The 16,679-nt window shown below is 34.6% G+C and overlaps 1 protein-coding gene across 1 annotated transcript in view; it reads left to right on the top strand.

Moving 5' to 3' along the window:
* Positions 1–66: 66 nt before the first annotated feature.
* The window catches only part of LOC144968994 (von Willebrand factor A domain-containing protein 8-like), a 60,970-nt gene continuing 44,357 nt past the window's right edge, over positions 67–16,679 (top strand). Inside the window, exons 1-18 of the mRNA XM_078907931.1 lie at positions 67–334; positions 1,004–1,084; positions 2,053–2,108; positions 2,581–2,655; positions 3,100–3,210; positions 4,393–4,725; positions 5,832–5,881; positions 6,056–6,164; positions 6,435–6,539; positions 7,503–7,622; positions 7,789–7,923; positions 9,385–9,462; positions 9,887–10,047; positions 10,518–10,631; positions 11,307–11,475; positions 11,920–11,991; positions 13,492–13,607; positions 14,640–14,749. Coding sequence (XP_078764057.1) covers positions 208–334; positions 1,004–1,084; positions 2,053–2,108; positions 2,581–2,655; positions 3,100–3,210; positions 4,393–4,725; positions 5,832–5,881; positions 6,056–6,164; positions 6,435–6,539; positions 7,503–7,622; positions 7,789–7,923; positions 9,385–9,462; positions 9,887–10,047; positions 10,518–10,631; positions 11,307–11,475; positions 11,920–11,991; positions 13,492–13,607; positions 14,640–14,749 — 2,122 coding nt within the window. The 5' untranslated portion in view covers positions 67–207. The remainder of the gene's footprint in view (positions 335–1,003; positions 1,085–2,052; positions 2,109–2,580; positions 2,656–3,099; positions 3,211–4,392; positions 4,726–5,831; positions 5,882–6,055; positions 6,165–6,434; positions 6,540–7,502; positions 7,623–7,788; positions 7,924–9,384; positions 9,463–9,886; positions 10,048–10,517; positions 10,632–11,306; positions 11,476–11,919; positions 11,992–13,491; positions 13,608–14,639; positions 14,750–16,679) is intronic.

Raw genomic sequence — 16,679 nt, 5'->3', positions numbered from 1 at the left:
TCATAGCAGACGAGAAAAGTTGAATGGATGGTAACTCTATTTTAGTTTGTCTATTTGATAAGAGTTACCGCCCATTTGTTTCTATGCTCTACCAAATTTTATAAATAAGGTTGTAAGTGTAAGGTTGGTTATGAGATGCTTCAAAGATAGGGGTGGACTTTGAACAGGAGTTTTTATTGGGGAAAAAGGGAATTATTGCACGAAGCTATGAGATTTCTTAGTGCAATGGATGCGGCAGGTAGACGCCTTCGTCAATTGAAGAATGTACTCAACAACCCGTCAGTTGTCGGAAGTCACCCAATATTATGCATTCGTCTACTTTCTGAAAGTGCAGGTGACCTCATCAACGTCATTTATTTCTATATTTATGCATTTAATTATTTTTATTGTTGAGAAACCAGTCGAGATGAAAGTGGAATACTTTCGGCGGTAAAAGATCCACTTTAATAGATAAAGCAAAGAAACGAATAATAATAATTACCTAAAATAAGCCGAAAGAGGTGGCAAATGTAAATGAAAGTTAATGAAAGGTTGAGATTGTACCTGCAACTGGAAATAAATAAGAATAGGAAAGAATACTATCCAGAGCGAATCTATTGTGTCTATCTAGTACTTATATTACACCCTTTTTCAGATAGTGTTTTGAATTGAAGCTTCTCCATTTTACGGTCCTGTATGTCTGTTTATCAAAGAATCAAAATCTTAGCGTTAAAAATTAAAGGCGAGGGTCTCTTATTATCTTCTTTGCTTGGGACTTGTGAAGCTTGTGAATATCAATTGACTTGGAGTGGCCTTGTGACAATTATTTTTACTAACCTACAGCCAAGATGTCAGCAAAATTCATTGCATTGCCTTTTAGGGCTAGTATAGCATTAACTCTGTCTGGATTCGATTGGGGAAAAACATTTTGATTTTGATGAATTAAAAAAAATATTGTCAGAAAAGTATTACTTAAAAAAAATGATTAATGCTTTTATTTTATACATTTTAAATACCTCTCTAGGTGGGAAAAAAGTCAGCATTGGAGATGTCAGTAAATATGTCGTAAACCCAAAGCACGCAGAATTTGTTCCTCGGAAGTATTGTGAGTATCGTTGTATGGATAATTTTGGATTATCCTTATTTGTCTTCTACAAAATGTAATCCGACTAACCCAAGAGGGAGAGGGTTTCATAACTGTTCTCTTTAACTGAATTAGGGATGCTCGATTTTAAAAAAGCTTGGAATGGAATTTGTGTCTTAGATATAGATTGATTTTCCTCGGTCGATTAAAATTTGCTTTCCTTTATACGTATGAATAAATTTATACAGTTGTTCTTGTGAACATTTTTTTCATTCATATGATGAGGAATGGAAACCGCTTTAACTTCCAAACATTCCAAAGAGACTTTGATCACCAGTGATCAATGCTACACACCCTGTTTATCCAACTTTCTTGGAGACCCGAACTTCTATTTTGTAATAAAATTGTAAGTTTATCCAAATTTGAGCCTTTCGTTATCAAAAAAATGCCATTTTTATGAAGAATCCTCATTATTTTTACGAAATTTCAGTAAATGCAAATGTTATGTGTTTGATTAAAATTTTATTTTACAAGTATTACAAGTGTATTTTTCATGTAATCTTTTTCAAATTCTGATTTTGATGTTGAAGCTGCCCTCGAATTTTCTTTTTACATTGTATTCAATTAATGTGTATGTAGAGAGATCTGTTTTACTTTAGTAATATCTTAAAGAAATAATTTCAGAAAATATTAATGGTAGGATATTACAATTTTTTCGGACATAGACAAAACTGTTTACGGCCAAGTACTCATTTTACACCTGAGTACGGTGAGAGAATGTGAATAAAGAGCCTTTTCCTAGGACTTCTCAGGTCTCAAAACTAGGACCTTCCAATTTGAAGGCGAGTGTCCTACCACTAGACCACATAAGTAGCTGTGTAGCCCTTAATATCTTAACAAATGATCAATATTTTATATTCCTTAATTGTTTATCAATAACTTTCATGATATTTATCATTTTAACCTTTTCTACCATCATTTATTTTCAGTAAAAAAAGAACCTTCCCAAACAGTCCTCAGACATCTACGATGGATCATGCAAAAGGTTTTTTACACCTAAATATAGTTAACTAAATGACAATACTGGCTGAGCAAATTATAAACCAAAGTTTTTGTATGACAAAGGTGTAATTAGTGTTTCATTTCCCTTGCATGACTCTCACGCTGTAGTGGAATTTGAAATTGCTCACGTCCCACGCTGTTGAATGCTCTCTGTCTTTCATTCGTCTGTCTTAATGACATTATTTTCCTTAAAAAAATATTAAGTTCTCAAACTGGTGAAGATTAGGAAATGGTTTTTTCTTTTTTTTCATTCTGTTCAATTCTCTATTATTATCATTTCTTGATTTTGCAGCTAGATTCTCAAACTGCCATCTTGGTAAATCTTTTTAATTGTTTTGAAATCGATGTCATGTGATAAGGCTAATTTGTCAAGCACTTGAAAAAAATGTAGGATAGTAATTATTTTCAATTTCCTTAATGCAAATGAGAGATAACTGACATTTTCCTCCTCACAGGATTCTCTTGGTCAAGATGTGTTTTTGATAGGGCCTCCAGGGCCACAGAGGCGACAGCTTGCCATGATGTATTTGGTAAGGAATCTTTTTAAAATGTTGTTTTATATCCGTGTAGTTATTTCTGATTCCATGCACTATTGGCCAATAATCGATTAAGCTCTAATCTATCATTGTATCATCATTTTCATCAAGAAAGCACTTATAGCAAAACGATTTGGGCTGTTGTTGCTCTCTTGTTGAAAATGGGCAAGTCTTGTAAACAAGTAATTGAGAGAAATTATTATTATGATTTTTGAAAGAATATTTGTCTGTCTGTGAAGGATTAGTCAAGTCGTCAAAATGTCTGTTTGATCTAAATCTACCCTTTCTGCTAGCCGACGTTTAAGTCATTAAGATAATTAATGATAATCATAGTGTACTTGGTCATAGGTGATTATAAACAATACAACAATTTTTTTATAATTGTTATCATTTGTCATTGGTATGATTGATACATGTTTTAAAACTTCTTGTATACAGGAGCTTACCAAGAGAGAAGTGGAGTATGTTGCATTATCCCGTGACACAACAGAGTCAGATCTAAAACAAAGGAGGGAGATAGAGAATGGAACAGCCTCCTATATAGATCAGGTAGAGAGTGTGGTACCATTTGGGATTTGCGTTCCAATCATTTAATCATTCGTTTTTTGAGCAGAATTATCAAAATCTTTCTTTTTTTTTTATTAAAAAATGCTAATTATAACTCAGATGTAAATTTTTATTATGGACAGAATGGCATGTTCAATACTAGAATAATATTGATTTCATGGTTAACTTAATTTGTGGAAATGTACATAGCAAAATCCAGGATCAACAGCCTTGTGTGGTCGGATCTTAAGAGATAGATTTATATCAACTGTTTCTGTTGGGTGAATTGGTCAGCGGTGGAAAGAAACAAAAAATTGAAGAGATCTGCCCCCCCCCCCTCCCACACACACACACTCAATCAACCATCCTACACCAGAAAGCTGGTGTTCTAGCACTAGATTGCCTGTTCGAAGTTGGTATAAAAGACCAGATTTTGAACTGGGTGATTATTGCAAATTATCATGATTGTTTGAGACTGCTCAACCATTGTTTCGTTTTAATTCCATGATTTCTCTCCCTCTCCCCCTACCTTTCTTGAATTTTACATGAGATTCTATCATTGAATTCAAGCACCAAGTATATGGTATAAAACCATTTGCAAAGAACGATGAGGGGACAAGATGACCAAGTTGATAAGGCTTTACATTAACACGTGGAGGTTCCCTGATTTGAGCCTTGCTTTTGGCATCTCTTTTATTTTCCTTGAGCGAAAAAGAGATGATGAAACTATAGAATTGAATCTTCTATTCACTTTTCAATTCTTAACTGCAGCTACACCTGGGCAATTTCAGTCATTTTTAGCAATAGATCCAATAGACCCCTAAGTAACGTTTCTACAGGGGATGAATATAAGTTTTCCTTAAGGGCCATTAGACCTGTGGAGTTATAGATAATCTTGGTTACTGTAGTTTTTAACAGGCACTAACTTTCACATTTTTTTCTCTTTGGATGGGGTGCTAGTTTATTGCAGAGGACTTTCTACAATATCTCACAGACCTAAGTACCCACTCATGGCTTGGTGGACAGGGTGATCAGAGTAAAACAACAAAACATCTGAATTGACTAGCTGCTACCCTGACCGATAGCGCCTCTGTTTGTGAGATGAGTGCTCTATCAACTGACCCATGCTAACCCTCAAAGGATGGGCAAAGGGAATATTATTTTTATTGATTAATTCTTCTCCAGTGTGCTGTCAGAGCTGCCATGGAGGGACGTATTCTCATCCTGGAAGGGATTGAGAAGGCAGAGAGAAATGTTCTACCGGTGTTAAATAATTTGTTAGAGAACAGAGAGATGCAACTGGATGACGGGAGATTCCTGATGGCTGCAGACAGGTATGATGAACTGCTGAATGTCCATTCTCAAGAGGAAATGGATGCGCTTCGACTTGTACGTGTCAGTAAAGACTTCAGAGTTATTGCCCTAGGTCTGCCCATACCTCGTTACCAAGGCAACCCTTTAGACCCTCCTCTTAGGTCAAGGTTTCAAGGTCGTGATATTCATCCTGTACCCTTTAAGGTAAAAATTATTGTTAATCTTCTGCTTAACATCTTTATTTCATGCAACAGAGTTTAATTCTGATTAGATGTGCAACATATGCCACACATCATTATTGTCAACTCTAACGTGACAATATTCTGTCAATGTCTGCTTATTGCAGCGTCATAGGCCAGGCTGTTGGGTTTCTCGTCTCATCTTTTTTTTTAAAGTCCAGCAAAACAGAAAGCGACCACTGACCAGATGGTTGACAAGGATAACATAACTCTGGCCCTGGTATTGTGCAAGGCACTTTTCACACATTACTCCACTTTTAGTAGATAGTGACTGATATTGAAAGTGTATTAATACAAAACAGGTATCTTACCGGTGACTTGTCATGTTTGAACTGTGGTTCCACATGGCCTGCTGAGAAAATAAATGCATAAAACAGTTTAAAGAAAATGAAAAACATGTCATTGCTCAATATGAATGAGTAACTTGTTTATATATTATTTTATTGTTTATATTGTTTTTGTTTTTTTTGCTAGTTGCAATTTCATTTTACTTAGTTATTGAATCTCCAGTTGTACATGACATACTTGGCTTACACTTTTGGATTGAACAAATGTGACCTTCGGTTTCTTACCCCAACCAGCACCTTGTTCCATGTTCAGTTGTGATCTGAAAACAATGTTTGTAAAAATTCAATTTTTGCTTACATGGAGTTAGAGCCAACAAAATGAATATACATTCATTTCATACTTCGTTAATTTAAAGCTATGATTTATTATGAACTTATGTACTAGAATCAGTTGACTTGTTTGAAATAAAAGTGATATTTAAGTAATTTCTTTTGATAAAATTGAAGTTACCTTAGATTATTAGTCAGTAGTCCAATTCAAAAGACTCTCTTTTTGGAATTTAAAGTCATTGTTCACATCCTTCTAGAGACCTTGCTTTTTTTTTTTCTTCTAATGATCATAGTTTTTACAACCCTTTTATGATCTTTTCTTTGGCAAATTGAATTATTTCTAAAATATGGGGGAAATCTTTAGTTATCTATAATTTAAATTTTTTATAGATGAGAGACAACAAAAACCCATACCTAGTAAAACTCTTAATCATTATAAACATTGCGTCCCCAGGAATTGTATACAGAGCTTTCTACTTTGGCTCCCCATGTACCAGTAGACAGGTTGGTTTTATTTATTTATTTTTTTAATCAGATAAATTTGGAATGTTTCTTGTTTTTAACTTCATCCCTATCGAAAATGTATTGATTTTTACTTTTTGCTTGTTTCCCATCTATTTCCATGCCAAATTAATTTTTTTCATAGAAGCTTTTTAAAAATGTTTTATTTACATTTAGATTGTCAAGACTGGTGTCGTGTGCAACAACTCTAGTTCAAAAGGAATCTTCATCATTGGGTCTTCCTGACTTTCCCATGGATAATCTCAAACATCTTGTTGAGATATTAGTACGTTGGATAAGAGCATTTGATAAAAATAGAATGGTTTTTAAGATACTGTAATTGATCATTGGCTTATTCACAGTAGCAAGTAGTAATTCTTAATGTCCATTCTAATCACAGAAATCGGATTAAATGCAGATTCTTGAACATTATTACTCTGAATTTTTTTTTCTGGTAATGTTATGGAATCAATATTATTATTTTAAAAGTAATTAATAATTTGGTAATTCTATGGTAACTGTTATTAATATGTATATTTTTTAAATCTCATGCTAGAATGCTGTGCCAAATTTATCTGATGCTGAAGTCTTTCAACGTGCTTACCCATACACTGCCATGCTGGGGAGAGAAGGGAAGGAAGCAGTGGAGGATGCAATGAGTGTAAGATATTTTTCTTGTTGATTTATATGGTGATTTTGATTTTGTTATTTTGTGTGTGTGATTCAGTTGGTATATATGGTTTACCAACAAACCCAATAAAACGACATGCTAGGAAGGAGGAGAGGGAGAGGGAGTCAAAACACACGGCACGTAAAAAAAAAACCCAGAGCTTTTATGTCCCGCAATACCCACTAAAGGTGCTCAAAGTGCTTTACAAGGGGTCCTTAGCCAACAGCAACATTTGACATAATGGACGAGACGTGTGTTATGCGATATTATAATTTTTTCAGCAGAGACAACTCTGTTAATGGCCAGTTACTCATTTTACACCTGAGTATTGTGAGAGAATATGAGTAAAGAGCCTTTTCCAAAGACTCAACTATACGACACTCAGAGGGGGACTCAAACCCTGGACCTTCCATTCTGAATGCAAGTGTTATATCACTAGTTCACATAGCCGCATAAAGACTGGTGTGTCCGGTGATATCATCATTCCTTTTACCTCTTTTTGTTGTTTATTTCATGCTGTTATTTCTTCAATTTTAAAAAATGCCTTGATTTTTATACTTTATGAATTATAGAATAAGTGTTGTAAAGGCAAATAGTTTATAGTTTTTACAAATGGTTATTATCATCTTGGGATGCTGTATTAGTCAACCAGCTTGATCATTAATTTAGTCTCAAAATATAGTAAGCATTTTAAAAATTTTCTAGATTTATGTGTTAACAGGTAGTAGGAGTGATGGAAAAGTAGTCGCATTGGCATCCTTTCCCAGGTATAATCATCAATTATCATTGTGTCAACTGTATGTTATAGAAATCACCACCTCAAGGTTCTTTAGGAGTAATTTTTAACTATAAATTGACTTTGAATTATGAAGATACTTGTTTTGAATTGTGCACTTAATACTAATTGTGGTATAATTCTCTACGATATCAAATGCTTTTTTTTTTAATTACCAGAAATTTGAAATAAAAGAGGTAAGATCTCCGAAACCAACACTGATCAGAGAAGTAACCTCAACAGAAGGTCAAAGTGCAAAGGTCGTGATGAAGAACGGATGGACCAAAAACTCAATAGAGGTAATTTATTTATGTAAATCTTTTTGAATTCTTTTACTACTTTCCCATATATCTGTCAATGATTATCAAATGTTTTTTAAAAATGAAAAAGTTTTAAACATTGACAAATGCAACATGTACGAGCGTTTATGCTACCAAGAGTTAATGTGTCTTTCCTTTCTAACAGGTGTCTGCAGGTATCTTACAACCCGGTGCCCCAGATCAGGGGTCAGAGTTCATAAACACACCTTATCATGGCACCACATTGGCTAATCTATGCCAGTCTCATTTGACCAAAGATATTTGTCTCATTGGGCCAAGGGTAAGACATAATCTCTTTATCTTGAGTCGTAGAATTTACTTTGATATGCACGGAAAAAAATCATACAGATACAACATTCACACACCTCACATAAACACCACCAACTCCACCAATTACTTTCTTTTGAAATATAGCAATGATATTAAGTCATGCTTTAATCACTATCATGCTGTCCCTTTGCCTCACTCAATCATCCATCACTTATAAATTTTGATTACAATAATCCATTGTAACTAATCCATATATCATTGTCTATTCACCATCTTACTTACTTACTTACTTATCCGAACAAGCGACCACCTGAGCTCTAGCCCTTTGGTCTTGTGCCATGACGTAGAAGTTAGACATCTTTTGTAGTTGTTCCAGTTGGCTATAAAGTGTGTTACTGATGCTTGGATTTGGTGGGAGGAATGTGCATCTCAGGTCTTCAAGAGGTTGACATTCAAGCAAGTGGTGTGTTACTGTTTCATTGGGGTGTTGACATAGGGACAGAATGATGGTCCTTATGTTTACGCCTTTGTATCCAACAACATGTCATTGGGACACAGTTTTCCATAGGGTCCTGATCCAACTCGACTACTTTTCTCTATGTTAATATACTTTCAACAGTAACAGTTACGATCTTCCACTTATTAATTGCGTTCTCTACTTTCATCACATCGGCATGTTCAAGACTAAATCATTTGATTTCTCTTTTGATTACCTAGGCCATACGAAGTTACTATTTCTTTTGTTACTGAAATGTAATGTTTTTTTTTTTATTGGGACCCCAGTGGCTTAATCTTTACAGCAATTGAGTTTCATTGTGTAAGGACCTTATTCGATCCTCATTACATAAAATTTTTCCTACCATTTTATTTTACAACTAGCCGTGATTGGATAACAGGGTCACTATCAGACCAAATAGAAAGTTTTTCATGATCAAATAGTTTTCTTTTACAGACAAGTAAACAATTCAGTTGCTGATATTTCTATGCTACAATAACTGGGTTTAAATCATTGGTGGGACTGCTCCATCTGTTAAGAGGTTTATACCTCGAATGAAATGAGTGCTATATTTTTAGTTTGTGAATCTTGTATTTACTTGTTAGATAATACTCATAAGTAGTTCATAGCACGTCCGAAATGTACCAAATGTTCAGGGATTTATGGCTACCATCTCAAATTGAAATTCAGTCTGAATGAACAACAGGCTGAACATTGAATCTGTCGTCAAAAGATGAAATATGGGTTATAATCATATCCTTTATTGAGGAGAGTGAATATCGTTTTTGTTTTTTTTAATGCAAAGACTAAAATTTTGTTTTTCTGTTCATGTGACACAAAATCATTTATTGAGATTGAGATGACGAATTAGATTTGACTACTTTTGCTAAACCTGTAATTTTCTATTCCTTCCTATAACTTCACATGTCAGGAAATTAGATGAGTGTTATGTAACTGATTTCCATGGCATTTCAGGGTTGTGGCAAGAGTGTTGTCATCAGGCAGTTTGCATCCATGTTGGGCTATAATATTGAACCAATTATGTTGTACCAGGTAAGCTTTGGGTGATTGTAATGGAAAAAAGGGTAGTTGGTGAGGATGAGTAGAGAAAAGAAATTAGACATTAAGATGAGATGGCTATAACCAATATGAAATATCAAGGTGAATTTGGCATTATAATTCCAATAACTTGATAGGATTTCAAAGTAGATTTGACAGTTGTAGCATTGCCTTTAAAATAAGACTCCCAAATTTCTAATGATATTCACAAACAAATTTTGTAAATCTTTTTATTATTCTCCCGCGGGACCACCCATGCGTGTTGCAAGTGCTGCTAAACTTCTGAAAGCAAACAAAATATCCCATAGAGGGAACCGTTTTCTTAGAAAGGTTTTTTAAAGTTTGATATTTGTATCTGTTCAGATTATGGAGAAACATCACCCAACCTTATGATACAGAATGATTTTGTAATCCTCAGGATATGACCTCTCGAGACCTTCTCCAACAACGAACCACCCTCCCTAATGGTGACACAGTGTGGAGACCCACCCCTCTCATCACAGCGGCTCTGGAGGGAAGTCTAGCTGTTCTAGACGGGGTCCATAGAGTCAACCCTGGGACTTTTTCAGTTTTGCATAGGTAGTCTAAAGCATGTTTTTGTCTCTTCTCAAATAAGCATAATTAGACCCACTTTAAGCACTTTATCCAAGCCATAAGCAGTAATGACTATGGTATGAATGTCAATACAAAGGAAGCACTTGCTCTATAAGAAAGGGAAATTTGTTTCCAGACAATCCAATAGGTAGATAAGAAAGCATTATAATCTATTAGTGTGGTCAGGAGAAATTGTTGTTGTCATTGTCAGTATCATTGTTATTGTTGTTATTGCTTTTGCTACTTTTTCATGAATTGCTAATTGAGGTAATCAATTATTGTTCATCGAAAAAACATGCCTAATCCATCTCCATTGCCATTATTAAATCCCATTCACAATAAATAACAAGGTTGACATTCGAAACACCAGCTGTTACTTTTTTCATAATGCATTTAATCTTCTCCTCACAATATTCAATGTTGTTCAATTTCATTTTCTCTCTATCCCATCCTAGACTGATATCAGAAAGAGAGTTACAACTATTTGATGGGACCAGACTCATGAGCCAGGAGAAATATGACGCCATTAAGGAAGAAACAGGATACACAGACCAAGAATTGAAAGAAAAGTAAGACATAGTTTTTAAGGTAATTGAAAACAGGTGTCTTGAAAATAGATTTTATTGGGTAAGTGGGCTGTTACTTTACTTTGCTAACTGCTGGCAGTTAATACGAGTGTAATATGAAAAAGCAAAAAAAGGTAATCCTACAGAGTTGCAAGGTCCATGGATCTCGATTTTATCCTAATTTTTTGGTAAAAATAAACCGTAGCAATAGTTTGCTACCCTTTGAACAAGACCCTAGTCAATTTTTCAAATCACTTTTTACTAGATCTTGCAGACCCAGCTACCCAATCACTGCTTTCTAGACAGGCAGGGGTCAGAAAAAAATCGACTGCACCAGGGATTGATACCAGTACCTTTGCTTGTGAAGCAAGTGTCTGCCACTGAGCTGTGGAACCCTTGGATAGGAATAAGGCGACTAGAATTTACACTATCGATGAGTCAGTTTTTATTAGCTTATCCACATCTGCCAAGCTCAATGAAATCTGTTTCTTAAGCAAATAGGGACGATAATATATCTGATCCAGAGGAGTGTAACGCATACCAAAAGTTAATGCTTCTTATGCTTGAACAAAGTATTTAAGAAACACTTGTAAATTAAAAAAATTCAAGCATTATTTAGTGCAAACTTTATTATTTATTCTGCAAACTAGAAACAGATTTTTCTCTTGTTTTCCCCAGACAAATCCTTCCCATTCATCCTTCCTTCCGTATCATTGCATTGTCTGAACCACCCGTGATAGGCAGTCCAAAACAGCAATGGCTGTCACCAGAAATGCTCACCATGTTCCTTTACCATTCCATGCGGCCCCTTAGTCGGTCTGAGGAAGTGGATGTCATCTCCTCATTGGTGTGTGTTAGGCTGTAGTTCATTATATATATCTTGACACAAACAACAAACAAATTTCTTTTGTTACGTTCACAAAATTAAGTCAATTTTTTTCTCAACCTCCCAATTAAAGCATCTTTATAGTCTCTCAGTGCAAAGATGATAAATCTGTCATTTCCTGATTAATGACTTGATCCTTGTGCAAAAGAGTGTGCTATTGTAAAAGAGTTTTTTTTGGTCATAAAATTGAATTTATATATGAAAAGAAGTAAATATGGGAAAATTATTTATATAAATATATTAATATTTTTAAAATGTTTTTTAACCCAGTCATTAAATTATATTGTTTTATGATATAAGAATATTGGTTTCTTTTGGGTTTTTTTTTGCTAATAAATGGAATTGTCTCAGTCATCTTCTTTAACTTGGTCATTGGCTTAATTCATATTTTTCTTCAATTTACAGGTACCCAACACACCCGACTTGAATAGACTGTTCGATTTTGTACACAAATTGAGAGAGTCACCAGATCCTACAGTAAGTTTCGACTCCAACTTGGTATTTGTCACCTGTTTGAAATATTTCTATTTTCGATTATACTAAAGGTTTATTCATGGGTAGCCCAAAGCATTGGACCGGGAAATATATGACCCAGAGTTTGCTTTGTGATCATTTTTCCAAGTCCTTGCTTGTTTACATAGCAGTGATTAGGTAGATTGGTCTATCGTATCTATTATTGTTGCTGCAGAATAATTGGAGACGTGATGTGTTATTTTACTTTTCTGATTCAAGAGCTACATTTTAAAATCCAATTGAAGACCCACTGATTTTTCTCAAGACTTGAGTTTTGAGGATTTGATGATATACAGACAGTCTTATTAACAGATTTGCTGACGAATACATTTTAACCATGCTGAACTAATTTCCTGTCCTAGATTTCCTGTCCTGGTGCATATAAGACTTTGTGGATGTCACGATAGGGTGAAATGTAATTTTCACAGAAGTCATTTGACAAAGTGATGTTCCTCCTTGTTCTAGTTAGGATTTATTTCTGACCAATGGCATGTGTTGGTTTACTGAATGAGAGTTTTTTTATTTATATAGCGCAATATCCACTTGAAGTCTCAAAGTGCTTTACAAAGGGTCCAAGGCCAACAGCAACACTTTACAAGTAGGACGAGGCATGACGCCTGCCTGGCGATATTACATTTTTCTTTTGGACAGAACAACATTGTTAATGGCCTGGTACTCATTTTCCGAGTACGGTGAGAAAATGTAAGTAAAGAACCTTTTCCAAGGACTCAACTATATGCCCAGTGAGGCTTGAACCCAGGACCTTCCAATCGGAAAGTGAGTGTCATACCACAAGATCACCTAGTCGCACTTAACCATTTAATGAAAAATTGCTCCATCACTGAATAATATTGAAGAATCCTTGTGATTAAGCATTTGTTCACAAAACTAATCACCTATCGAGTGTAAAAGACAGTTTTATAAAAGCCTGGATACTGTGTGATATATTAATATTGCTGAATACATTGGTGTGGTAAAGACTCTAAATGGAGTAACCCGAGTTATGAAATTATAGGATTGTGGTTAAATATGATATCACACCTTAACCTATAATAGGTCAGAGGATTTGAGATAGTGATTAAGTACTTCTTATAACTTTCAATAATGCATTTTGCAGAAATTCTTCACATTTTATTGGAGTTAGACGATAGATTCAATCGTCCTTCAGGCATAAAGCAGTGTTATCCTTGTCCAAAAACTGTTTTAAGGCTTAATGGACTGTATGCCTCATCCTATTTGTTAAATTTATTCTGTTTTAGCATCACGAGATAAAAAGAGATAAAAATTTGATAAAGGACGAAAACCATGTCGTTCACTATGGACAAGCACTTCATATAGCAATCTTTTAATTGTAAATTCAGATCAATTTTGATAGACATGCGACACAAAATTGAGCAAAATGCTAAAAATCATTTTAATATTGATGATTATTGTTTCATGTAAATTACTGTTTGAAATTCACAGCTTCAAAGCATTTCATTAAGTCTCTCCACCAGACAGTTATTACGTATTGCCAGGCGATTGTCTAGCTACCAGAGCCAGGATTTATACAGCGTTATACACAAAGCCTGCCTTGCTAGGTATTCATTTAATTTAATCTTCCTTTGTTGAAAACTCTCCTCTAAGCTATCTATGCTTCATTCACAAAATTGAGATGATTTAACAAAACAGAATGATGGTATTTATGTTAGATAAGTATAAATCACAGTGCCTTAAAATATAATAAGAAACAAAGAAACTCTAAAGACTAGCAACAACTCTAATCTAGTACGTTTATGTGGTATTTTAACTACTCAAGTTTTACAACCGATTGTAATTGTAATGTCTTAGTTGTCTTACTTAATCTTAGCATCTTTATTTTCCTTTGGGCAAGTGAAGGCTTAGTAAAATGCGCCATTCGACTCTTTGAAAAAAAATGTGTTTGAAACAATGCCAGATAAAGAAGAAAGAAAAAGACTAGAAAAACAATAAACTAAATAACATATGGGGTAATTGTAGCACATCTGACCAGTAATTAGTAGGTTTGAGGTTCGATCCTTAGTCGAGGCAGGATGATTGTTTGGATTTTTGTTGTTGTTGCATTTTTTTTTCTGCTTTTGCCTGCCATTGTTTCATAATACCTTTTCAGATTTCTATCTTACACCAATGTCAGCTCCTTACTTTGTCCCATTTGACTTTGTATTTCCTATTCCCTTGTATCTATTATTCTATTCACTGAGAATAAATCATGAAAATTTCTTTCTGTGGGAGATATTTTTCTGGTAAATTATTTCCTTGTGCTTTGTGTTACTGTTAGTAATTATTTACTTGCAATTATTATTGTATTTTTCTTTCAACATGAGTTGTCTGTGTGTGTGTGTTTGTGTTGTTGGGACTTTTATTTTTGTTACCTCTGACCGAGACACACAAAGATGTTGTTCTTAGTGTCTATTTTTGTTCTCTGTTTGAACTAGTCCTTTTTGTCTTACTCTATATTTGGTATTGCTAAATGATGATAAAGTCTAATCTACAAGATTTCAATTGTCCTGTTTTCTTTGTTGGCTTTTTTTTTCTGGATCATTTGTAATTTCCTGAAACTAATAAACCAACCAATCATATTTCTCTGTCCCTAGATTTCTGCCCCGTCTCGCCCAGTCTGCTTTGAACCAGCGTTTGGAGGAAGCCTCTGTTTTGCCTGTTGAGAAGGACCACCACTTGGACAGCTATGAACACTCTGTCACCTGTAAGAATTTAATGTTGAGAAAATTGAATGATAAAAAAATATATGCTTGGTAATAGTCTATTTTTTTTGTACAACTTCATGTACTACTTTTTGTAGTTTTTATACAGAAGATCAACCTTCTCATATCTATAACTAAAAAGTTTGCTCTCCTTTTCAATCATTTTCCAGATTGTCCCCGAAACGTCTTCCCCATTCAACATAAAGATCAATTTTTAAAAAGTCTAACTCAAAAGGAATAAGTACATGTGACTCATAAATTTGTTCAGCAAAACAAGCTGGACAACGCAGCATTAAGTTTTGTATAACTATAACCCAAAAAAATCTTCAGATTTTGTGATGTACAAAAGAAATCTGAATGAGAAAAAATATGAGCCAGTCGGCACCCGTCTTATGGAACCAACTGCCTTTATCCCTCAAAAAATGTCCAACATTTGAAAACTTTAAAAAGAAACTTAAAACATATCTCTTTAGGAAATCATTTGATGTTTAACATTTCTATTAGGCCTACATGTTATAGATATCCTAAATTTTCATCTTGTAGCACAGTGCGTGGTAATTAAATTACAAATTGATTAATGCTATTCCAATATGATAGATTTTATGCTTAAATTATCATTTTATTGTTGTGTTTTATTTGCATTGTAAAGCGCCTCTGAGCACATTGTGGATCTAGGCGCTATATAAATTCATTCATTATTATCATTATTATGAGTTGTATCGAAACGATGTGACGATTTTCCTATAGTTGGTAAGGAGAGGGTTAAAGGAATGGAAGATTTTAAGTGAAATATCAAAGTTGGAGATAGAACTGATAATAAAACTTGAAATTTAAGAACTCTTGGTATGTTGTTAACTCCAAATTGTAGCCCTACTTATCAAATATACTCTGAAATCTTGCCCTAGAATTTAAAGAAAAATATTTGTATTATTTTTTATATTCTCTGTGGCTTTTTGGTTTAGTGGTGTGACATTTGGCTTCGGACTGATAGGTGGATGGTTAGAGTCTCACTTTTGGCAGTGTAAAGCTGAGTCATTGGAATAGGCCCTCTCCTCACATTCTCTCATCGCACTCAGCTGTAAAATGAATATCTGTCTGCTAACAGTTTTCAATTCAATTCAATTCAAATATTTATTTATTGTCGGCATTTTAAAAATGTTTCATAGTTAATGTAGTCAGGCTAATAGAAGCCTTTGACCGACATAGGTTATAACACATAGTGCATAAAAATACATACTTACTTACTTAATCCTCTTCGAGCCTTGAGGCACATAGGGCATCCACCAGACATCTCCATTTTTTGCGATCGGCTGCTTTTGCGGTGGCTGTATTCCAGGACAGGCCTGCTTCCTTTAATTCTTTCTCCATCGTCCTTCGCCAGGTTTCTTTGGGTCTTCCCCGCTTTCTCTTCCCATCTGCTGTCCAGTACAAGGCTGTCTTGGGAAGTGACCCTTTTTCCATTCTGGCCACATGACCCAGCCAACGCCATCTTCTTCTTTTTATTTGGCTATCAATGCTAGTGCAGTCAGCTTTCTTTAATAGATCCACTGTTCTTATTTTTGTAGGCCAAAATAAATTAAAAATTCTTTTTAAACACTTGTTCTGAAAGGCTTCTAGTTTCTGTATTAAGGAGGATGTCATTTTCCAGCTTTCACTTCCATAAAGCAGTACACTTAAAACATTGCTCTTGTATATTTTCAGCTTTGTCTTTCTCATTATTTGCTTTGATTTCCAAAAGTTTTTCAGCATGCCGAAAGCCTGGTTTGCCTTTTGAATTCTGTGCTTGATATCGTGTTCTGCATTTCCGTCGTCTGTTATTTTGGATCCGAGGTAGAGAACTCTGTTACCTCTTCAATTATATGTTCATCTATCCTAATTTCACTGTCATGTTTTGGATTCACCCTAATGTACACAGTCTTATCGAAATTTATT

Source organism: Berghia stephanieae, chromosome 1, assembly GCF_034508935.2.
Source record: "Berghia stephanieae isolate SIO BIC M18660-M18661 chromosome 1, UCSD_Bste_1.3, whole genome shotgun sequence".
Taxonomy (NCBI): domain Eukaryota; kingdom Metazoa; phylum Mollusca; class Gastropoda; order Nudibranchia; family Aeolidiidae; genus Berghia; species Berghia stephanieae.
The sequence above is the reverse complement of the archived record's forward strand: the minus strand, read 5'-3'. Positions and strand labels throughout refer to the sequence as shown.